This window comes from Alternaria alternata (assembly GCF_001642055.1).
Source record: "Alternaria alternata strain SRC1lrK2f unplaced genomic scaffold CC77scaffold_10, whole genome shotgun sequence".
In the NCBI taxonomy this organism is placed as follows: Eukaryota; Fungi; Ascomycota; class Dothideomycetes; order Pleosporales; family Pleosporaceae; genus Alternaria; species Alternaria alternata.
The window spans coordinates 207118-230398 of record NW_017306199.1 but is presented as its reverse complement, the minus strand read 5'-3'; the positions used below and the strand labels follow the sequence as shown (position 1 = coordinate 230398).

The 23281-nt window shown below is 50.7% G+C and overlaps 10 protein-coding genes across 10 annotated transcripts; 4 read left to right on the top strand and 6 right to left on the bottom strand.

Moving 5' to 3' along the window:
- Positions 1–2871: 2871 nt before the first annotated feature.
- On the top strand, positions 2872–4184 carry CC77DRAFT_1020259 (alpha/beta-hydrolase). The gene is made up of 4 exons (XM_018525010.1): positions 2872–2888; positions 2945–3370; positions 3430–3646; positions 3697–4184. The coding sequence occupies exons 2-4, from the start codon at positions 3060–3062 to the stop codon at positions 4153–4155; spliced, it is 987 nt and encodes a 328-aa protein (XP_018385998.1). The 5' UTR covers positions 2872–2888; positions 2945–3059; the 3' UTR covers positions 4156–4184.
- Positions 4185–4288: 104 nt separating this feature from the next.
- CC77DRAFT_1050001 (hypothetical protein) lies at positions 4289–5393 on the bottom strand. The gene is made up of 3 exons (XM_018527605.1): positions 4922–5393; positions 4759–4864; positions 4289–4626 (listed from the first exon to the last, which is right to left on the bottom strand). Exons 1-3 carry the CDS (start codon positions 5143–5145, stop codon positions 4531–4533), a joined length of 426 nt encoding a protein of 141 aa, XP_018385997.1. The 5' UTR covers positions 5146–5393; the 3' UTR covers positions 4289–4530.
- A 65-nt stretch (positions 5394–5458) lies between these two features.
- CC77DRAFT_1020258 (hypothetical protein) lies at positions 5459–6205 on the bottom strand. Its single transcript, XM_018525009.1, has 2 exons — positions 5912–6205; positions 5459–5854 (listed from the first exon to the last, which is right to left on the bottom strand). Exons 1-2 carry the CDS (start codon positions 6143–6145, stop codon positions 5555–5557), a joined length of 534 nt encoding a protein of 177 aa, XP_018385996.1. The 5' UTR covers positions 6146–6205; the 3' UTR covers positions 5459–5554.
- A 1317-nt stretch (positions 6206–7522) lies between these two features.
- On the bottom strand, positions 7523–8929 carry CC77DRAFT_988646 (hypothetical protein; the record flags this gene model as incomplete). Its single annotated transcript, XM_018536276.1, has 2 exons — positions 7523–8214; positions 8344–8929. 2 exons carry the CDS (start codon positions 8927–8929, stop codon positions 7523–7525), a joined length of 1278 nt encoding a protein of 425 aa, XP_018385995.1.
- Positions 8930–10280: 1351 nt separating this feature from the next.
- CC77DRAFT_1020257 (ubiquinone biosynthesis O-methyltransferase) lies at positions 10281–11330 on the top strand. The gene has a single exon (XM_018525008.1). It carries the CDS (start codon positions 10587–10589, stop codon positions 11244–11246), a length of 660 nt encoding a protein of 219 aa, XP_018385994.1. The 5' UTR covers positions 10281–10586; the 3' UTR covers positions 11247–11330.
- On the bottom strand, positions 11271–12079 carry CC77DRAFT_1020256 (hypothetical protein). The gene is made up of 2 exons (XM_018525007.1): positions 11852–12079; positions 11271–11766 (listed from the first exon to the last, which is right to left on the bottom strand). Exons 1-2 carry the CDS (start codon positions 12041–12043, stop codon positions 11554–11556), a joined length of 405 nt encoding a protein of 134 aa, XP_018385993.1. The 5' UTR covers positions 12044–12079; the 3' UTR covers positions 11271–11553.
- A 124-nt stretch (positions 12080–12203) lies between these two features.
- Positions 12204–15413, top strand: CC77DRAFT_1020255 (Utp14-domain-containing protein). Its single transcript, XM_018525006.1, has one exon. The coding sequence runs from the start codon at positions 12233–12235 to the stop codon at positions 15212–15214; it is 2982 nt and encodes a 993-aa protein (XP_018385992.1). The 5' UTR covers positions 12204–12232; the 3' UTR covers positions 15215–15413.
- Positions 15414–15776: 363 nt separating this feature from the next.
- On the top strand, positions 15777–18133 carry CC77DRAFT_1070091 (endo-beta-1,3-glucanase-like protein; the record flags this gene model as incomplete). The annotated part of the gene is made up of 2 exons (XM_018529105.1): positions 15777–17637; positions 17751–18133. The coding sequence occupies 2 exons, from the start codon at positions 15777–15779 to the stop codon at positions 17918–17920; spliced, it is 2031 nt and encodes a 676-aa protein (XP_018385991.1). The 3' UTR covers positions 17921–18133.
- Positions 18134–18928: 795 nt separating this feature from the next.
- Positions 18929–20915, bottom strand: CC77DRAFT_68172 (vacuolar calcium ion transporter /H(+) exchanger). The gene is made up of 3 exons (XM_018532746.1): positions 20317–20915; positions 20183–20266; positions 18929–20131 (listed from the first exon to the last, which is right to left on the bottom strand). Exons 1-3 carry the CDS (start codon positions 20665–20667, stop codon positions 19289–19291), a joined length of 1278 nt encoding a protein of 425 aa, XP_018385990.1. The 5' UTR covers positions 20668–20915; the 3' UTR covers positions 18929–19288.
- A 1083-nt stretch (positions 20916–21998) lies between these two features.
- CC77DRAFT_1020253 (S-adenosyl-L-methionine-dependent methyltransferase) lies at positions 21999–23187 on the bottom strand. The gene is made up of 2 exons (XM_018525005.1): positions 22432–23187; positions 21999–22373 (listed from the first exon to the last, which is right to left on the bottom strand). Exons 1-2 carry the CDS (start codon positions 22966–22968, stop codon positions 22032–22034), a joined length of 879 nt encoding a protein of 292 aa, XP_018385989.1. The 5' UTR covers positions 22969–23187; the 3' UTR covers positions 21999–22031.
- Positions 23188–23281: the final 94 nt, after the last annotated feature.

Here is a 23281-nt window from a genome sequence, read left to right as displayed (position 1 = left end):
AGCCCCAAATTCTCGGGAAAAGCACCGGTTGCCGGAGTGGCTATCAAGATCGTGCATGTCTTGGGTAGATGACTATATTCGCCCCATCCAACCGCAAAAGTGTTGTTTCATACGCCATGTAGTCACCACGCCTCATGTAGGCACGCCTCCAGGCCACATTGCCTGTCAGCGTCACCTACAAGGGCCATTGTCTCATCAGTTCCAAGTCATTCAGCAAACACCTATATTAGGTCCCATCTGTCTTCGACTGGTGGCAAGCATACAGGTCTACGTATGTGGTGTCTTGTGACTCGAAGTAATATCAACTCCCTCATACATAAAGTCTTTGAAGAAGGATATTCGAATACCTAAGAACTTTTCGAAAGGCAGAGATGAAGATCATCGTTTTGACGATTCTGGTTGTCATCTACTGTTCAACCGCCAATGTGATCCTACGTAAGTCGGATCAATTCCAAGACGATGTCGTGTCCCTCGTTTATTGACGACCACTCAGATTACTCGGCTATTATCAACGGAGCTCGTTCGAAAGACGGTCCTGTGGTCGGCCACGACAATGGGGAACGTTTTCTCCTCAATAGACAACTCGATTGACGCACTGGTCGTTTGAAATGCAGTGCACCCAAACGAGGTCCTGAGATCGCCAAGAGAGATTCTCTGGCCTCATCCCACAATTACACTGTTTACCGACGCATGATTCTACCCACTCCGCAAAACATAGATGATTACATCGTGAAAGAAACTGGAAAAGCTCAGCCAGTTGTTTGGCCCCAGACAGATCGGAATGAGGAAAAGACCGAGTACGACATCAACACTTCAGTCTTTGACGAGTTCAAGTTCTATCAGAACAACGAACTGAGTGAAATGGCTGTGGAATTGAAAGGCTGTACGATGTTGGTTATTGTCGGCCGTAGGGGTGTATGGTTAGGGCATTTTTGGGAGGACATTTCATTTGCTACAGACGATACCCATCAATTTTGGGAAAAATATAACAAAGACCAAGACAAGATTTTCGAAGAATCGGTCATCAAAGGCATGAGAAACGGTAAAGGAAGTGGCAAAAACAAAGAACAAGACTCTGTGCGACTAGCTGCACCAAAATTCGACGACGATCACATAAAGGCATATCTTGTTCATCCGAGTTCAAATTCGGAAGAAAATGGCGACTATCGAGAGTACTGGGATCGGATAAAGGCTGATGTCAGGACGCAGCCCTGCACCACTACGCCATGCAACCAAAAAGGTACGTATGATCAGTGAACTACTGATCATGGTGCAGGATAGTATATATCGTCAGCCAGGCCTGACAGCTGAAGCAGCCACTCACCTTCCTAAACTCGACCGTCCGGGTCGGTGGGTTGAGCATTCATACGAGCCTACAGACGACATGGAATTACTCGAAAATACAGCAAGAGGGAGACTGCTGTTCAAGTATGATGCGAATCATAGCCCACAAACCCCACGAAATCTGGCCAATTTGTGGAGTGAGACCACGGAGTTGCACAGAGATGCCTGGTAGATTGATACTATGGAGCAAATCTGCTTCATACTTGGGGCTTGTGGTGTCTGATCACCCCTTCTCGGTGTGTCTCATGGTGCTCAAGCAACACTTAGGTATCGAACGCAACTCTCTGCCGCTCCTGGCAGCAGATCGCAGACCCCGCATCCGAACTGGAATGGTGATTACACTACGTTCATTTTCTTCATTTCCTGGTAGCTTTCTTTCTTGTTAGTATGGCTCAATGCCTCGGAAAAATTCATATCCCGGTTTCAGCAAGATCCCGGCCATTGCTGGAGGCAACATCACGGTTGGGGTAAGGTCTGCGTCTGCAGTTGTGGCTTTGTAGCTGTTAGTGCCTTCCTACGCTAGGACCTCTCGTATAGTCATAATGTTACAGTCGATATCGAAGCAGTCTGGGCGCCTAATATCAAATCCTACATCCTCTTCAAGCAATATTAGCGGCCGGTCTTTGTTGGAACTATTCACATATGCCCTTTGAGAACGTGGGAATGTGTACAGTAACGAGATGAAGTCAAATGGCTAGATGATATTCAAGTCTTTGGAGACACGGCCAAGTTGATTTTACCGACTTCTGACGTTCCAAAATACACAGTAAATCAAGTTGCAATGAACGAGCTGCTTCATGGGTGGATCTCAACTAGCCAGCCCACACAAGAGGAAAATCGAACAGGTAGAGATAAGAAGCTCTACCTTACAGCTTACATTAGCTTATGACAACAGAGATTATTAATATTAATAGTATTATAGACTTCTAGCTTTTCTATAAGTTCTTATATACCTCTAATACAATTTGTTGTAGTAGGAAGGAGTACTCTGCTCTAACAAGATGTTTGGTTTCTCTCCTTTACGTAGTGGAGCAATAAGGTCGGAGCTGACGGACGACCACACCGCTTCGTCTCTGCCAACTAAGCCAGTGAAGCGATCATACGCAATGCAGTTAGAATAGTTAGGACTCGTTGAATGAATGAGAAGGCTGAATCGAGCGAAGCACACATGTGGAAAATCTGACGGGGCAACTTTAGCCGCACTCGGCCGTAACGGTCGTTCTGCGCAACAATCTCGGGATCCTTGGCACGATTTACTAATCTGATGGTTCTTGATGAACAATCACCTTGATGTGCTAAGCCAGCCGAATTATTTCCTTGGCAGCTCCTGTGCGCAAAATTGAGGCTGACATGAGCTGGCCGCATGTGCAAATGCTCATGTACATAAACAAGCCTTGTTCCTTCAACCATAACAACTTCCAAGATCAAAGGCGTATTCTGCTTTCTCGACTTCAGCTATGGTTTCCTTACTCAAAGCTCTTCTATTGACAAGCGGTCTGTTACTATCGTCAGGGGCAACACCAACACTACAACGTCGTGCAGAGGTACCAACAAATCCAACATGACCTGTGGCTGAAAATCAATGCTAACAATATACCAGAATTCGACATGTCAGTTCAATCTGAATCTTGAAACGGTATGTTTATCAGATCTCCAGAATAGTATCAGAAGCTGAGATTTACGAGGCGGATATCGCAAACACCAGTTATGTACGCATGATGAAAAGCGTCAAACTTCCTACTTCTGGAACAACATACCGCTACGCCATCAACTCTCCTAGCGAGAGTGGTAAGCCATACCTCTTGTTCCTTCATGGCTTTCCAGAGTCTTCGTACAGTTGGGTCAATCAGATCGAATATTTCACCAGACGCGGCTATGGCATTATAGCGCCAGATCTTCTGGGTACTGGTGGTACAGATAAGCCCGTAGAACTGGAAGCTTACAGTCTGAAGACGATGGCATCTGAAGTTGCTCAATTGCTCGATTGTGAGGGCATTGAGAACGTAGTCGCGGTTTCGCATGACCTGTAAGCAAACCCACGGTGAAGCCTATGTCTTCCAAGGATTTTTGACTGACGTGTCTCAGAGGATCTTTCTTACTTTCCCGCTTTCACACGTATCAATCTAAGTATCTCTCAGCTCTTGCGTTCTTGGATATCGGGTACTTCGCCCCCGGCGTAGATGTCAATATGACCTACGTCGAGACTTACAATAACATCTCACAAGCCGAAGTCGGTTACCCCGCTCTCGGATACTGGTACTACTATAATCAACCAGACGGGCACGTCCTCATGGACGAACATGCAAGTGTACCATCACGACCCAGTTTTCATACAAGCTGACAATAGCGAAGTTGGATTCGTTCTACTCCCTTCATTACTCTTCCAACACGCCAACGGATTGGATTGAGCACATCGCCAAGATCGGCGCATTCCAGGAATGGCTAGCAGCAGATAGAATGGCAGAATACGGCAACGATTACATCACGAACTCCACTCGAGAGCAATGGAAAACCATTACCCGAGCACAGGGTGGTATTGAGGCAGCTCAGAAATGGTATAAAGCGCTTTTGCAAGGTGTCAACTCGAAAAACGAAGACGATGTTCGATCGATGTCAGGAATAATTGAGCAACCATCGCTCTTCATCGCGGCGGACAGGGATGCTGTTGGTCTTCCGGCACGGCAGCTGATGGCGACTTTGCCTTATGCTCCGGGGATGCGAATTAGGTCTGTGGATTCCGGGCATTTTCTTCACATTGAGCAGGCGGATGAAGTCAACGAGCATCTCTACGAGTTCATCCAAAGTCTTTAAGGCGTTGGTACAAGCTTTGTGTATACAAGAATACTACATTATAAACAATGGGAAGAGATACACCGATTTGAATCCACTCAGTCACTACTCCAACCTCGCTGGCAGGAAAAGTCGTTTTCTTTCATCTTTCTCGCTGTTGAAAAAGGAAATTGGGAATTTTTGTCACATTAATGAGAGAGCAAGATACACAGTGCCAGAATGTCTTGTAGACGGGAATCACATGACATGAAGCAATCGCAGAGACGCACCCTAGATGTCGTTATAGCTCGTTAATGAGCATCAAAGAAGTTTATCATTTTGACATCAACGCACTTTCAAGTGATACCACATTCGGAGACTAAAAGAAGGAGAAATAGGTAAGAAAAGGAACCGCGTTCATGCAGGCCTGACCGCAACATGCTCCCGGGTCTGTAAGATCACAGCGCCCACCGTTCGTCGTGCATACCGGCACAGCACATGCTGTAGTTGTAGCTACAACATTAACAGTATATCACTAGGAGTAAGTATGAGAAAAATCATGTGCAGGAATGTTGTGACGCTTGACAAATTCACCCTTTGCAACATTCGTCGGCGGATCGCTACTTTGATCGTTGCTCAACTGACCAGGGCTTCGGCGCTTCGGCGCTTCGGCGCTTCGGCGCTTCGGCGCTTCGGCGCTTCACAAACAGGGCTTATGACGGTGACGGTCGATATGGAGGTCGTCACGGTACTGTAGAACTATATCGTTGGTGCATGGAATCAGCACGATGTTTCTGTCGTCACTTACGTCACTGATGTAGTTGTTGTTATAGACATTGTCTTGGTGGTAGAGACTTTGGGGTACGGACTACAGAAAGATGTAGCCGGCGGTCCCAATTTCTTGAGTACTGTAAGTGCCAAGTTTACGGCTTTGCAATCAACACCTTTTGGTGACTGAGGTGGTGTGGGTTCTGCTAAGACTGCAGAGATGCTGAGGACTCCGGCGACAGCGATGAATGATAGGAAATGCATGATGAAGAGACCAGATAGATGTGTTCGAAATTGTGTCGAAGTGATGATGGGCTTGTGAGAGAAGTCTGTTTCTGCTTGAACAACACGGTATTTATACACTCTTCAGCGAAAACCTCTACTGCATGGCGCTATTGTCAATGCTCTCCAAGCTCCATACTTCTTCTCAAATCAGACATGGCCGCTCTTCCTAGTTGGAACCGGGTACGTCGACGCGAACAGGTCCAAATGTCCGTCAGATTATAGCGAAGCCCAAATCGAGTTAAGTTTATTTTGATACGCTTCCCGATGGCAAAGCTGAGAGAAGGCGTAATCTAGGGCGTTTCTCGAAAGCTGAATCGCTTAGAGAGTTGCGGTAAGGCTAAGTACATTTGGCTATGTATCTCTAGCCCCCTACACTTCATGCAGCCAACTATGGAGAATAGTCGATAGTAGTCTTCCCCTTGATCGTGTGATCACTCAACCCACTTCTACCAGTAATAGTAGCACCTGAAGTCCAGTTCATTTTCATTTGACCATTCCCAAATTCACCAGTAAACTCGCCCTCAAAGTCCTGAGGATGGTTGAGAGTGAACACTAGAGGGTCATTTAAGAAGTCCTCGACTGGGAAGTCATCTGCGAGCTCCCCCTTAATTCTCCAGAAAGTGTTGCCATGAATGCGTCCCATGAAGTGTTTCCCCTCGAAGAAAACCCATCCTGGAATTCTCTCAGCCTATAGGTTGACACTATTAGCCCAATGATAAATAGTACGCTACAGAAGGTTGCTTACCATCGTTGCTGCAGGTTGGGTGGATACGTCCACATGGATTTTGATTTCAAAGTCTTTACTCTCAGATGCATGAACTTGAGTTTCAATGGTCTGCAGAGTATTCTTGTGCGCAGACTTGTCCACCACAGTCTCAGGGGTTACCACGAGTTGCATATCGGCGTCATTGGTCTGGTGGTAAGGGACCGCAGCGGTCAACTGAAGAACGGCAAGTAGAACTGTTGCTGAAAGATGCATCTTGGTGTTGAAAAATCGAGCTCTTAGTGAGATTTGCTTGATTGTTTGGTGTAGATAGTAATGTCAAGCTTATTCGCTCTGTAGGGGGGAAACAGTGAAGGTACTTATACCTTTGCCATCCAGTGCAGAATGCATCTTTCAATTAGTAATAACATATTTGTAACACAAGACGGCAAGACAGGCGGTACGGTCCGCGAGTCCCAACATGTTTACTTCTCTCTTGGCGTCTTAGCTAGACTGGTAAATAGGTATACTATACCCATTTACCAGTCTAGTCTTAGCTTAGAGACTTGCTTTTCACACGCGCTTCGAGCGCGAGGCGATATGCAAGAATTATTCTCAGGACAACCTACTATCTGTTGTACTAATACAGAGCTATCCCCGACTATTTCTTGTAGCGTAAAGCCAGTACTATTGCCTACAACTACCCCGTACAATATTGCTGCTTCATGATTAGGTATTGTAGTATCACTCAATCATCTAGTGCATGTAGTGTTCGGTACGGATCGCTGCATCGCTGCAACCCTCTGCACCGCATCGGTCTTAGTCTACCGCGTTTCTATCCATCGCATTTCTACTAACCCACTATTGGCTGTCAACACTACACCTTGCGGTACACCTTCTCGATCCTGTGGCTGACCTTACGGGGAGCTGGCCATAGGGCTCGTGGACCTCTGGCCGATCGCGTGGCTGGTAGTCTTTAGTCCGCTACAGCCATAATACTGGTAAGGCCTGCAGCGGAGGACACTAATCAGAACTAATCTATCACAGATTTACTTGAGCTTGAAGAGGCCAAGCTCTCAAATGGAGGAGGTATGCTATCCTAAGGTGGTAACTTTAAGATAGCTGCTTAACTGCAACTATCTCTCCATCCCGTTTTCGACTAATCACCTTCAAAGAACCCCGACCTAGCGTCCACCCTAATCACGGGTTGACCTCAACGAACTGGTTCATCGGGTGCACGGGCACTGTACCGTGTCCGTCACGCAATGCCCGGGCGTCCCGTCGCAGATCTTGTCTCAACCTCGGCATGTATGAGCAGTCCTCGCAGGATGGTCGACGAGGCACATCTTCATTTTGCACTTGAAGCTTCGAATCCAGCTTCGGATCCAGCTTCGTTAGTCGCTATGGACGTAACGATGGTCTATGTATCATTCTCCCGATTCTCTATGGAAGCATATCAAGGGTCTGGGGAGTGGTCTTATACTAGTTGAACAGACAGGCACTACTCGATGCAAACTAATGCTATCGATTAACCCCCGGAATAGCGATAATCGAACAGTATACTGAAATTGATATATACCACTTGGTAAACCGGATCAAGAAACTATCACTCGCTAGCTAAGAGAAGTCGTTCGAACATCGACAAGACTACAGCTAGGCAGTGGAGGCGATGGCAGTATCGTTCCTAACAATTTCTTCGAACTTATCGCAGAGAGCCCTGAGCTGGTCGGGAATACTAGCTTTATGCTTCGCAGCTTCTTCAGGATCTGTTGGTGGCGGACCCAGGGGGGAGAAATCGAGTCGAGAGCGTTCCACCCAAGCCATAAGCTTAGGTTCCTCGAACCACTTCAACCTGTTCTTGAGGTACACCAAAAAGGTATGTACGAAATCTGCCGGCTTGGCACAGTACGGGATGGGGTTACAAAGTTCATTCTTCTTTTCATCGCTGTCGTAGGTGGAGTCGATGAGTGCAAGGAGAGCAGAACTGAAAGAAGGCTGGGCGAACTTGATGTTTTGAACAGTAATGGTTCTGCCATTGAAGATGGGAACAACTGGTCGGTATGGGAAACCGGCTGCGCTGCAGTCGATATAGAGAGTGTCAGGCACGGGCGTGTAAGTGCCCTTGTCTAACGTGACCTTGTCTTCATCGATGCGTATGACATGTCCCAGACGTATAATGTTTTGTACAACCCTGACTCTTTCCATCTCAGCCTTTGCGAGAATCCCAATCTTCATCATTGTAGGCTGCACGTTCTTGTCTATACGCAAAGCGTACCCAGCTTCTTCCATGCGCTCAAACATCTCACTAGATGTTGCGGACTTCATGAAGATCTCGGCTTTTTTGGCTAGCTGCGCCTCAGGGTTGGGTGTTGCCTCTGGTGGCTGGAGGTATCCGCGCTCTAGGAACCAAGAGTCGCGCGGCATGATCCAGAAAATGTTCTTTGGGTCAATGCCCTGATTTAGCATCCACAGACAGGAGTCAAATGCGGTCTTTCCAGCTCCGACCAATGTATAGGCGGAATAAGGTCGTTTCGTTGTTGTCAAGCCGTTGGGCGTAGTAACAGTGACTTTGTCCGAGACCTCGTATTGAGGTGGGCGCATGGAAGGGACTGTCACCTTCGAATACGAAGTGTCCACAATACGTGTATTTGGCCCGACTTGGTAACGCTTACCCGTGGCAATCGAGTGAAACTGTCCGTCGTTGGTATATTTGTGCAGTGGGTAGTACGAAACCCGACCAGAGGGAAGAAGAGTACTGTGCATGACTCTGCCGTAATATCCAACAATTTCATCACCTGTTGCCAGCTCAAAGTAGCCCTTGTTTAGACCAGCTTGGTCGATCTTCCCATCCCCGAGCTTTCGAGAGTTGACGCCGTAGGCTTCGGACGGCTGATGGAGGGTGACGAATGGATACGCAATTGTCCAATGGCCTCCCGGACGGGCATAACTGTCGACAATGGCTATTGTAGCCTTCGTTTCAGCGACCAGGGAGTCAGCGAAACCCATGCCCACGCAGCCTGCACCGACGATGAGGTAGTCGGGGGATATAGTCTCTGTCATACTAATTTCTGGCATCTTTCCCGAGAAACGGAGGTTGAAAGGATATCAGGTGGTTTTTGAAGAATCTCCGGGGGATTGTTTGTATTTTTGAAGCGACAAGATGGCGGGTTTGTGGAGCAAGAATAGGGAGATCGCAGCGGGTTTATGTACCCAGGTGATAACCTTGTCCTGCCATGATTCTTGTACTTGATTCAAGATCGATGCATACAATCTTCGAGCCAGCATTGAACATCGCTCAACAGACTGCTTCTTCGGCATTATTTTTGCGCTGTCGGTGTTGGCAGTAGTCCGTGGTACCCTGGCTTTTCATGTAAGCCTCTTGTACACTGCCGCCGGGCCTGTTGTTGTGACAAGATTGCTCCGGTTGGTCGGAAGCCCAGATTACGGACGTAAAAACGGGGACAGGACTTTGATATTGTATCTTGGATTGAAAGTGTAAGCCTGCCAAGCGGTTCTTACGGACGTAACGAAGGAAAACACATCTACGATAATCAGGTATGCTACTGTAGCGTGGGAGTAAGCGCGCTAGCATCGTAACGTTGCGGACCGAGCCTCGTTATTCACCGATTCTCCGAGAGATCATCGTGATTTGCTGCGCCGACATGTCCAATCGAAATTTTGATCAATCTCTCCACGCTCACAAACACCGGTCGATCTCGCAATGGAGCTGTACGAAGCGGTTGTAGACACGAGTTTGGGGGCAAGTCCTCGCCTTGCCGGCGTGTAGCAGACAACGTTCGCACATGCCACCCTCCGATTAGATCAATTCCCAACACATGAAGCAACATCAGAGGTTTGCCCATGGCAAACTGCAATGCAAGCCTCCATCCTAACCGTACTTACAATCCTCGGGTATACATATTTGTCTACACTGCATGGAAAGAAACCACTTCGCTACTCAATTCCCCTTTCCTACCCACCAAAAACAACATAGCAACAGATCGCGGTAGTAGGCACACTTTTATGATATACCGGTAGTCGGCATTGCCGATTCTTTACAACCATGACTAATAAGACTTCTACCATCCTCCTTTCCGCCTCACCCACCTACCTAGCACTAGGATTGCGATGACGTGGTCCGAAGGTAGAAAACCTGGAGTGTTGTCGCAATTGGAAACACCAACGTGTTTCGTCGGCGTTTTGACGATGTCCGCGCCTAGGAGCACCAGTCGATCCTCTTAGGATAGAGAAAGTGTCTCGGGGTCTGCTAGAAGCACAAACACTATGAGGCAACGGTTTGTGGTTTGTGATCTAGTAAACAGGTGTGTGAAGTTCTTGGGGTACGAAGTAGATGACTAAGATCTAAAAATGGCCTCGGCTGCAGATCCAAACTTTTGGTGACATCAACGTGCGCCGCGTCTTCCAAGCACGAACATCAACCCAAACGTTGAATGCCGTGATGAAACCACAAAACGCAGCCAGAGCATTACGCTCAATACGAAGAATCCTCTTGCGACCCTCGAAAGGCCATGTAACTGCCACACAATCGCTACTCCGGATACCACCACCCTCACGAGGCTTGTCCACCACCGCGTCAAGGCACCACAACCCCACCCCGAATTCTACTTCGACGGTCGATCCAACAGAAGTATCGCACTTCAACGCCCTCGCATCATCATGGTGGGACCCCCACGGCCCTTCCCGCCTACTCCACCTCATGAACCCGCTACGCCACACCTTCATCTCCCAATGCCGCTCCTCCACCTCCGCTCCCAACCCACAGGAAAAGCTACGATACCTAGACATTGGCTGTGGCGGCGGCATCTTCGCTGAATCTGCCGCGCGCCTTCCCACGACTACATCTGTCACAGCCATCGACCCCACGCCGCAGGTCCTGTCCATCGCCGAAGCACACAAAAGGCGAGATCCCACCTTGACCTCGCCGGGGAAACTCACGTACCTGAATACATCGATCGAACAGCTGCCTCGGCCTGGCTCGCCCTCCGAAGCTTTCGACGTCGTAACGCTGTTCGAAGTCATCGAGCACGTCAATGCGCCCGGCCCGTTCCTCGAACACGTTTTACCACATGTGAAACCTGGTGGTTGGCTGATTATGAGCACGATTGCGAGGACGTGGACGAGCTGGGTTGTTACGAATGTCGTGGCCGAGGATGTGTTGGGGATTGTGCCCAAGGGGACACATGAGTGGAGCAAGTATGTCAACGAAGAAGAGTTGAGAGCTTGGTTTGGGAAACAGCCTGGCTGGGGGAGTGTTAAGGTCATGGGTACAGTTTACGTGCCCGGGTTGGGGTGGAAGGAGGTGGCAGGGAGTGAGGGGTGGGGCAACTACTTTTTTGGCGTCAGGAGAGAGAGCTGAATGGTACGGGGAAAGGGAATGAGGGGTCGGCATGTGTTATGAATAAATGGGACCATATGATACCCTAATGTACAGTATATACAACATCATAAGCCGCTTGGCGGTATGTCTGCGCCGTCTTCTGCCGAATCCTCTTGTTCCGGCATAGTAGCATCATACATGCCCAACGCCTTTCTTGTGTCCATGGCAATACAGCACCAGGTTGTCACACTGAACCATGTCCTGGTCTGGACGCTCTTGACATCACCCTATCATCGGCTTGGTATCGCATCTATCGCAAGTTTCCTCTTCCTGTCCTCCACCTTGTTCATGACTTGGTTGCAGGCCTCTCCTCAAACGGCGTTGGAATATTCCTGCCCGAATCGACCGCGCCACTTCCCGTCTCCACGATATCATGTCCACCCGCCATCTTCCACGCCCTCAGGTAGTCCTCGCCTGTAAACCGCTTCTCGTAATTCTCAACCTTGCCGGCGTCGATTTCGCGTACTTTTTCTAGACTGGCGTCGACGAAGGGTGTCAACTGTGGGGGGCATTAGTCTTGATTGAGCTTCTATCATCAATCTAGCCCGTCGCAGTCTTCTTGGACTATGAAGCATGGTACGCACCTCGCTATTCTTGGTACCGTGAATCGGGTATACGAATGTCCGTATCTTGCTCCAGTCTGGTGTGAAGTTTCCGAATCTGTTGATTGTGCCCATTGAGCCTACGCGGTTTCCCTTGTAGTATTCCTTGCCCGCCTGCTTGGGGGAGAGCGGCAGGCGCCGCAGATTGCCCTGGAGAGCGAGCGTGGGTCTCATGGCGGCGATCCGGTTGTGTGCTTTGGCTGTAGCGGGCGATGCGACGACGTCGTATAGCGATAATCAATCTTCGAGGAGTTTGCGGAGTTTGGAGCGGAGGTGGAGTGGTCCGTGCGGCAAAAAAGTGCGAACTTTCAAAGTCGAGATTGTCGCACCGCCACAATTATCTTCCAACCAACATCGCCCAAGATGCCGCCTCGAGTAGCACGCAGCTCGATACAGACCGGCGGCGCTTCGTCGTCCAAGGGGCAATCGAAACACCGAAACCCGAAGAAGGCGCAGAAGCGCGCCCTCGACGCCTTTTCCATTGCGCAGCACGAGAACCCAGACGATGCGAAAGTGCGCAAGAACCGGTTAGGCGAATTCGACCCGGCATTCAATCGCAAGCGCGCGCGCGATGACGACGACGAAGAAGACGAAGAAGACGAGGACGAGGACGATGGGCCTAAGAGACGCAAGAGAAGGTCCGGTGACGAGAGCTTCGATGAAGGAAGCGACTCAGAGGGCAACACTTGGCAGATGGGTCACGTAGACAACGATGATGATGACGAGAGCATCGACTCGGACGAAGCGTTTGGGGAGAGCGACGAAGAACGCTTTGAAGGCTACACGTTCAGAGGCAGCTCGAAGAACCAAAAGGGAAAAGCGAAAAAGTCGAAACGAGAACGACACATAGAGGACGAGGATGGCGATATCGACCTTGATGAGGGAGACAGCGCAGATGGAGAGGAGGAAGAGGATGACGATCTCGGCGAAGACGCCATCGATCTGGCTACCGCCTTGGATCAATACGAGGAGGACGAGGCTGAGGAGCGGAAAGAGAAAAAGAAGAAGAAACAGGCTTCCGCATTCGACGACAGCGACGAGGAACCGAGCGAGGGTGAAGATGTGGGGGCAGACGGCGCATCCGACCTTTCATCCGACGAGGAGGACGACGAGGAAGATCGCCAGACACAATTGCAGAACCTGATCTCTTCTTTGGCCTCACGGGAAGACGACAAATCCAAGGGCAGGAGAGTGGACGTCCACGAGTCCGCTGCACCAGATGAGTTTGGTGTTTCCAGGAAAGTCGATCTTCTCAGCTTCAAGCCCAAAGTTGCCGACGCAGAAAAGAAGAAGGCGCTCAAGCTGCTCCAAGACGACAAGTCGTCGAAACGTAACGACATCGCCAGGAAGCTAGACGCTCCCCTGCCGAAGCGACAACAAGACAAGCTCGACCGCGCTGCAGCAAACGCCAAGGCGAACGAGACTCTTGAGAGGTGGACGGACACCATCAAGCGTAATCGCCGCGCTGAACACCTGATGTTCCCTCTGCAGAATGCGAGTGGAGGCGAGCCGATGGGTGAGAAAACACTCCTACCTACGACGACTGCCGCGCCTACCAATGACCTCGAGAGCACCATCCAATCTATCCTCCAACAGAGTGGTCTCTCGAACGGCAAGGAAGACGAGGAGAAGATTGCGAAGTGGGAAGAGCTTCAAACAAACAAACTCCCAGTCGAGGAGGTGCTCAAGCGACGTGCCGAATTGCGCATGCAACGAGAGTTGCTGTTCCGCGAAGAGGTTCGCGCTAAGCGTATCAAGAAAATCAAGAGCAAGGCATATCGACGAGTGCACCGTAAGGAGCGTGAGAAGTTGTTGGAGAAGGAACGTGAGCAGCTCAAGGCTGATGGCGTCGATCTATCCGAAGAGGAACGCGAATACAATGATCGCCGAAGAGCAGAGGAACGCATGGGTGCTAAGCACCGAGAGAGCAAGTGGGCCAAGGGCATCAAGGCTACTGGGCGAGCGAACTGGGACCAGGATGCTCTTGACGGTGTAACTGAGATGGCAAAACGGAACGAGGAGCTTCGTCGTCGTGTCGAGGGCAAGACTATCCGCGATGACGACGAGGAGGCTTCTGATGTGCCAAGTGAGGAAGAGGAGAGCGATGATGACGACGAACAATCGGACAACGACGCTTTGCAACAGTCACTTGGCAAGCTCAAGCAGAACCCCTTCTCGACCAAGGAGTCAAAGCTTGGCCAGATGGCCTTCATGCAAAAGTCAGAAGCCGCGCGGCGCGCACAAAATGACGAAGCTGTCGAACAACTCAGACGCGAACTGGCTGGAGAGGACAGCGATAATGCTGAACTTGATGAGAACGCTACTAAAGCAGGTCGGAGAAAATACGGTCCTAATGCCAACGTTGCTGCTCCGGCTATACAGATGCGCAATGAGTTCGAGGAGCATGAGGGATCTGACGTAGAGAACGATGCCAACTCTGCCGAAGAAGGCGAGCCTGGTGCAGATGCATCGTCGGTTCGAGCGTCTGCTCAGAAGAAGAATGGCATGAACGGTCTCTCCAACGGCGCTCGGAAAGAGCGCAAGGCTGCTGTCCCGCCACCTGAAGAGAATGGGGCGTCCAACCCTTTCTTGACCAAGGCAAAGAAGGAGAAAAAGGCCGCAAAGGAGCCTGAACTCTTCCCTGTCAAAGGCGCTGCAAACTCTTCTACCCAAGAGAAGGCCGTCATTCAACCTAAGCCCACATCCAAGCCCAAGGCCCAGAAGAAAACGAAGCAAGACACGAAACCGCAAGAGACACAAGTCGACGACTTCCTGAAGCAGCGCGTCACTGTAGCCGACGACGATGGCTGGGCGACTGTACTAGGTGGCCAGGACGACGACGAAGAAGGTATCGAAGACGAGGGTATCGACCTCGACGTCATCACGCACAACCAGTCTCTCACAGCCAAAGCCTTCGCTGGCGACGACGTAGAAGCTGATTTCGCCGCTGAGAAGAAGGCTACGATTGCGGATGAAGAGGCTACGGAAGAGGTGTCAGTCCTTCCTGGTTGGGGCTCCTGGACCGGCGACGGCATGTCCAAGGCCGAGAAGAAACGCAACGTTGGACTTAAAACCGTTGTTCAGAAACCTGGTATCGACGCCAACAAACGGAAAGACAAGAAGATGGACAAGGTCATCATCAACGAGAAGAGAATGAAGCCCACTGTCAAATACATGGCTAGTCAACTGCCATTCCCATTCGAGAACAGGGAACAGTACGAGAGGAGTTTGAGGGTGCCGAAGGGAAAGGAATGGGTTACCAAGAAGACGCATCAGGATGTTACGAAGCCGAGGGTTATTGTTAAGCAGGGGGTTATTGCCCCGTTGAGAAAACCGCTGGCATAAGGAGAGAATTGAAGGTTTTGACTCGAGTATTTGTGCCACATATTGGACGTGTGCGAAAATCTGTTTTAGGTATGTTTACCACATGGCGTGCGTTGACCATTGTTGGGGAAGTCGCTATGGCGGTCGAGGTGCACATAGATTATGGCCCCCAGCTCTCTCACAGGTTTCCCCCAAAATTACATGCTACGGCTGCTACCACGCATATCTCTACTTCTTCGTCGTGTTCTTTCTTCAACTTCATTCGTGACACTTTGTAACATTGTGCGGGACACAGCGTGGTACTGACGTTTGACCGCGCAATTGCGCAAACATCGCGGTATCGATCAAACTGTGCAGTCGTCACTTCCTCACGATGAACATCACGGTAGCGGCATCGGGATCCCCATCGCCGCAAACGATATGCCACTGCTCATATTAAAGTCACAACCCTCTTGAGCGCCCTCGATCGTATCTATAAATGAGTTATAACCACTCCTACAAGCATACACTCACTCTTAGTCAACTCCGCCACCTATACTGACAGCTGCTCCAAACCCTCTCGCACACCTCTGCGATAACACTCATGGGTCCAGCGCAGTCCCGGCTACCCATCGCTCACGCACTTTCGAAACCTACGAAGAAAGACGGCTGGCTCGGATCATTGCGCGAAACCCGTCAGGGTATCAAGAGCACACTCGGCTACAACGCCTCCACCGTTCCCGACGAGATACCTCCCGACAACATCTTCACACCTATACAACAAGATGATATCCTTCCGCAGATTCCAATTGGACGTCATCACCCAGTGCCTAGGACGGGAGTGGAAGATGACGACAGAACCACCATGCATACCAATAGTTTCTACGTCAATGCATTCCTAGGACAACAGAATCAACCTATCTGGACGCACCCTTACTCGATCTGGTGGGGTAAAGGCACACTAGACGTGGGCATGGTGCAGACATGGGGTATGTGCATAAGCCATACCGAAGAGAAGGACCTGGTGTTTGAACCTGGAGATCCAGCTAAAGGTTACATTAATCCGCTCCACAAGCAGCATCTCGTCCTCAGTGCCGTCGAGCTCGATGCGAGAACGACTCTCACTACAGACACTCATCTCCCGTTCTCCGTCAATATTAACCTCAAACCACATGTGGAGGCCCAGGAACCAAAGATTACATTTCCTGTTGTGCAAGGCATGAGCTTCATCACGGCTGGCTACCGAGGTGCGACGCCCAGGATACAGACAGGCGGTCGTGGCTTTGTGGACTTGGCCGGGCCAATCGTCATATCACCACGAACGGTCAAGTATCGCCTCAAAGACAAAGCCGGGCATTGCTGGATCGTGTACGTCAATCCAGTAGCGAGTCTCGATTACGATGCCACGCGCTTCGTCCGACTAAACTCCAACACACTCCTCGGCCCTCCCGCCTTCAAAGGCACGATCCAGGTAGCCAAGAATCCGCTTGGCTTAGAGGGCGAAGCAATCTACGACAGAGCCTCCGGCGCCTTTGTATGCGAAGCCAAACTCACAGCTGTAGTCCTAGACGGCAAAGGCATCTACACTTTCCGCTACACCAAAATCGGTACTTCGCCGCTACTCATGTTCGCACTGCCCCATCACGTCCAATCCCTCGACCCAGAGATGAGGAATCAGGTCACGAACCTTTGTCTACGCACTACCACCAAAGGCATGGCAACAGCCATCTGGGGTGACAAACTCACCTTCATCGAACCAAACCTCCCCTTGACCATGCACTTCTCCCCTTGGAACCCAACCATGAATGCAAACGCTAAGATCCGGTATCCCCCCGAAGTCCTCGCCTTCATCGCCGCAGTCGCAGAGCGCGACCTCCGCCGCGCAATGACCGAACGCATACCCCAAGACTCTCTGTACTTTGCCGGCAAGTCCCTAGCAAAATTCGCAACAATCGTATGGATCATCAAAGACGTCCTGAGCCACGACGCCATTGCCACCGCGGGGCTCGAAAAGCTGAAAGTCGAATTGGCTAGGTATGTAGACAATGCGCAACGCCATCCACTCTACTACGACGACAGCTGGAAAGGCGTCGTGTCCTCGGCCGGCTTCTCGGACCCAGGCGCCGATTTTGGAAATACGTATTACAACGATCATCACCTTCAATACGCGTACTTTGTCTACATGGCCTCGGTCATTGGTGCTTTGGATCCTGCGTGGCTGACGCAGGGCGATAACAAGAGCTGGACGAATATGCTTGTCAAGGACTTTGCGGAGAGCGACTATAACGGTAGAGACTACCCTTTTTCGCGCAGCTTTGATTGGTGGCATGGACATAGTTGGGCGAAAGGGCTCTTCGAAGCAGCCGACGGCAAGGATGTGGAGAGTACGGGGGAAGATGCGTTTGCGAGTTATGCGGTGAAGATGTGGAGGAAGGTAGTGGGCGATGCGGATATGGAGAAGAGAGGTATGTGTGTGTTGAACGAACAGCGAGCAGTTGAGACGAATGTCGGGAAAGCACAAACTGGGAGTAGAGAGTTCGGGAGATGTGGATGATGGCTGACAAACCTATTCCAACAGGAAATCTTCAACTCGCGATCCAAGCCCGTTCCTTCAATCATTACATGTATATTCGCTCCACCAACACAAACCACCCGTTGCGATACACGCAGAACAAAGTCGCGGGGGTACTATTTGAGAATAAAGTCGATCACGCGAGTACGTATAGCCGTCAAGTCCTTGGTCTTTGACGCAGTAAACCTGCCACGGGGATCCGCAAGGTGTCTCTCTTTCACAACGCCAAGCCATGGCAAGGGGTCAGAGAGAAATCAGAGCTGTGAACTCGAGGCCAAAGCCAAGAAAAAAAAAGAACTACCCATAGCGATACACAAAGACTGGAGGAAAGAGGTAAAGCAGGTTTTGAAAGCGAAACATCATAACTGACATGGTGAGAAAAATAGCCTACTTTTCCCTTGCCCCAGCTTTAATTCACGGAATCCACATCGTCCCCATCAACCCATCCACATCGCTCATCCGACCCCGCAACTTCGTAAAAGAAGAATGGGAGACTTTCTTCACAGAGGTAAGAAACCCAACCAAAAAAGCTCCTCCCTCTTCTTCGCCCCGCCCCCACCGCTAACCTCACCAACCTCAACATTCTAGGGCCGAGCAAATGTCGAAGGCGGCTGGCGCGGTATCCTCTACGCCAACCTCGCACTCATCGATGCAAAGGCGAGTTACACCTTCTTCAGAGATGGCATCGATGGGTTTTGGGATGAGCGGTGGATTGATGGCGGGGCAAGTCGGACCTTGTATCTTGTTTGGGCGGCGGCATTGGGCGAGTTTGCCAAAGCGGGGAGATGAAGAAACGGGTGATGAGGAAGATGGACGGTATAGCATGGGTTAATGGGTTCGTAAGATGGAACTGATATGGGGGGGAGAGAGTCAAGTGAAGTGAGAAATCGTACCTCTCTCTCTTTGCGTACTACTTACCTTATTTTGGGAATCGGCATTGACACATATGGCACCCAGCCTTTTCGCCCATATAGAAACGAACATGTCGACTTTTTACCATTTGATTCAGTTCCTACATATACAAATCTTTCCCTTTGAATTGCTCCTCCCTTACTACATGAGGTCCGCCAACTGATCAAGGGATCCGAGCTCAGTCAGTGAACCTCATGTGCTTTAATGAAGTCTTAGATACATTTTTATTCAGCGTCTAAAAGCATGTTTGTAAAAGTAGAAGCCTTTAGACGCTAGAATAAAAACGTATCCAGGACTTCATAAAAGCATATGAGGTCCGCCGACTAAGCTCGGACCCCTTAGATCGTCAAGCCACACTCCACTTTTCGGCTGCCGCTCGTTCCGAATGCACTGCCACAAGTAGATATAACGCCAAGGCAAACTGCACCGCCCCACAGATAGAATACTCGTACAATGGGTAACCTCAACAGACAACACACAAAGGAAATACAACAATTAAGAAAACAGATATCCTTCCCTTCTGTACCAAAAGTATATTAAGGTAAAGAATAGTTTATACATAGGAAAATAGAACTCTCCCGTAGCGCCCGCTCAACGAGCGCGAATGGTTTGCACATGTGACGATTGCGCGCTTAGTTGACAGCGAAGAAACGCTTGACAACGTCGACGGTGATGTCACCAGCCGCATTGTCGGGGTAGATGTAAAACGCAAGCGCAATGATAGCGTAGATACCAATGCACATGGCGCCCTCGAGGTAGTTGCTCTTTCCATCCTGGATCAAGTAGTTGACAATCAACACGGAGATGAAGAAGATCATAGTCTCGAAGCCCTGGAAGTGGAGAGTCATGGGTTGTCCCATGATCCAGCCGAGGATGACGAGGAAGGGAGTGACGAAGAGCGCGATCTGCAGGGAAGATCCAATGGCGACGTTGATAGCGAGGTCCATCTTGCCCTTGTATGCGACGATGACGGCGGTGACATGCTCGGCAGCATTTCCGACAATAGGGATCAGGACCAGACCGACAAATGTTTTGCTGATGTGTGCGGATTCGACAATGGAATCGATGCTGTCGACAAGGAATTCGGCGCAGATGGCGACGAGGACGGTGACAACGACCAATGCAACACCGGCAGCGACGGGCGACAGGATCTGGGCTTCCTCCTCGTTGTCGCCACCTTCTTGGTTCTCAACGTCGGCGAAGAGGCTGTGGTGCGAGTAGAGCTGGAAGTAGAGGTATAGGATGTAGAGAATGAGCAGGATGATGGCAGTGCCGTGGGATAGAACGAGAATGTTCTTGTCAGTCTCGAGGTTGTCCTTCTTGTTGTCGCCGTGCATAACTGCGTAGAGGGTAGCAGGGACGATGAGCGAGGCGGATGCGACGGCCATGAGCGAAGACATGGTAGATGCGACGGTCTCGTTGAAACGGCTTTCGTGCTGGGTGAGGCCAGCAGCGAGGAAGCAGCATCCGAGCACCTGTTATAGTCAGCGCGCTGGAGTGTGGGTAGTCGCGTCATCTGAACTTACGAGAAGGATGTTGGACAAGATACTGCCTAGCATACTGGCTTGGACGATTCTGATTTCGCCCTGCTTGAGCGCAACGATGGAGACCTGTTTCGAGGTTAGCAAGTCACAGCGCATGTATACAGGTGTAAGCTTACAATAAGTTCGACGGCATTTCCAAAGGTCGCGTTCATCAACCCTCCCAGAGTTTGGCCAAGCTTAGCGGAGAGCTCCTCGGTCGCAAAACTCAAGAGTGCTGCAAGAGGGATGATGGCGATGAAGTTGAGGACGAAGACGACGGTTGGGTTCCAGTGCAATGCGCCGGCGATGATGCCGAGCGGTACAAAGATAAGGAAGACGTTGACATAGTTGCTTGCGAGTGTCGCATAGATGAGATGCAAGACGTGCTTGGGGATAGTCTTGACGCGCGACTCGTCCTCGTAGTTCTGAGTGCGGCCGATGAGCGGGGTGTGCTCATCATGGAGCCTGCCGTTGGCGGGCTGCGGCATCTCTCTCTGCTGGTTGTAGTGATAACTGCCTGCTCGACCGTGACGGTGAAAAGACTGCTTGATGTTTTCTGCCAAGCGCACAGGTTAGCTATATATCCGTAGTCGAGATGCGTGATGCGGGTTGATGATGATGTTGTGCTGCGCCCCCGGACCGTCGGCGGGCAATGGAATGTTTGGTCAGGAAAGCCGAACAACGATGGTGTTGAAAGACGATGCGCAATACCAAGACTGCGAAGCGACTACGACAAGGCCGGCTAACTGCCGCGTGCGGGAAAATGAATCAAAGGGCTACTCACTCATTGCTGTTTTGGAGAAGAGTCAGATGCGCACGGCGCGGGAGAACTAGCAGTATATTATGACCTGGGCAAGCCAAGCTCTCTGGTCTGTTAGGTAGCTGCTGAGGCAAGCTCTGCAATTGGCGGGATGCAGGCTAGAGGAATTGGCAAATGATGGGAGGGTAGAGTATCGCAGCGAGAGCCCGGCGAAAGAGGTTTAGTTATCGAGAGGGGGAGGAGGGCAGTGCTGGCTTGCTTCTCTCGCGCGTCTGGTCGAGATGACGAGGTGGTTGGTAAGGTAGGCTGTGTAGACGCCAAGCGGGACACCGCGCATGGATTAGCTCGGGAACTGCCAGGGAAGCCCAGGGGAAGTGGAGCATATCGTCACATATTTCCCTCACGTATCGCCACGCTGTCTCACAACTGCAAGATACTCGGCTTGCGACAGCAAATTCATCTTTCCGCCGGCTCTGTATGCAGCGCGTACCGTGGCTGCTGTGTTCACAACTTGCAAGGCTGATGATGTCATCTTCCAATTGCGCCTGCCCGCCAAGTCAAATCTGAGTCTGGAGTGGCCCATGCGCGTCAAAACAACCACTTGCAGATCATCCACCGACCCGCTGCTTAATCAAACAAGGTCGTCTTGAGCGCTTCACATGTCCTAGCCTGAGGCCAACATGGACTTGCCAAGTGCGCTACGAATTTGTTCCAAGGTTGATAACAACACCACTGCGCCGCCCTCAGTGTTTTTCGCCCAGTCTTTGTTGCCCAGTCTTTGTCGCTCATCCCGAACAGCCTCACCGCATGCGCCCGGCTGCCATGTAATAAGCCCGAGTCTCACACCGTGTGCTGTTGACCGAGTACAGCGTGGCAGGGGACACTTGGCGTGTCATCTCCTGTCAACGAGGATACACCACGGAAGTACGTGGCCCCGACTCCGCCTTCGTGGCTGACTGAGCTCTCTGATCAGTCTCAGTGGCGGAGCTGTGAGCGGACTTCTTGGATGAGCAGAGAGATTCCATTTGAAAGAAATGCTGAGATTGTTCTTCATAAGCCTAGCTTAGGATGCGGCTTTAATAGAGTCTAAGCCTATCTCTTGTGCCGCCACACGCTTACACAGCATCTGACGATACCTTCTACTATAGTATGTGACCTCTTCGGCGTCCAGTGTGCAATCCGCACCAGAGCATCTTCGCTCTCGTCTCTACCCGTGGTGGCTACCACACCATTGTAGTCATATGTCAGTTCCTCTCCTGGTCGCTTGAGCAGCTCCACATGAACGGTAGGCGGGAGCGACCATGGCGGGCCACCCGCAGATGCAGGTTTGTGCGTGGGAAATTCCATGCAGACGAGGATACCGGTAGGGGAAAGTAAAGACTTTGTTCGTGCTGCCCAGCGTGGACGGAGTGATGGCGGAAGGGCACACAAGAACTAGATAAGATATCAGCATACGCTCTCGACTGAGCATTTCGACGTGTAGAGGGCGTACCGTATGGTCATAGATGAGGTCGAATGCTTCTACACTGCCAGCTTCGCGCACCCACGCATCGTCGAAAAAATCTCCCAGTAAACACTGCACGCTACCCTGCCCAATCTTCTCGTCCTTGACACTATACTCCCCTTCTGACACTCTTTCCCTCGAATGCTTTAAATACGCATTCGCCTCATCAACCGCATGCTTTGAGATTTCCAAACCATACGCGTCATACCCCCAACTCGCCAGCAGCGCTACATCGTACCCCGTCCCACACCCAGGTACCAGCGCCTTCCGCCTAGTACCATCCTCTTTGACCGGTACCGGCAATCGCACCTCCTCCGTGTGTTCATAGACACCCGGTTCCGGCGCACCAGGCGTAGGATTGGCGTCGGATGAAAGTGGAGGGTTAGATGGTGCGCGCAGGAAATCCATGAATGCGGGATTGGAGCCTCCACGATCCCAGGTTGTATTTTTGCCTGCCCAGAAAGAGTCCCAGTCGGGCGCTTGAGAAGCTGGCGGCAGAGGGGAAGATTGGCTTAAAGTCGCCATTGGACGTTTCGGATTTCGTGATATGGCTTCGAAGCTTGAGGGTCGGGTGTGTGAGAACAAGGGAATAGAGATTTGAGGCGTTGAAATGTTGGGAGAAGAGAACACGTGGGTGGTTATGTGCTGCAAGCGATTATTTGAGCTTCGCTGTGTGGTTACCCGGCCAAGTAGCATTTCCCGCTAAACAACACTTTTAGCTGGCGAAGAGTGCTGGAGAATCTAGAAGATGGCCAGATGAGTGAGTACGCATGTGATCTGTCATTTGGGATCCTCGCTGATTACTAAACTACTAACAATAGGGCACGTTATGAAAGAA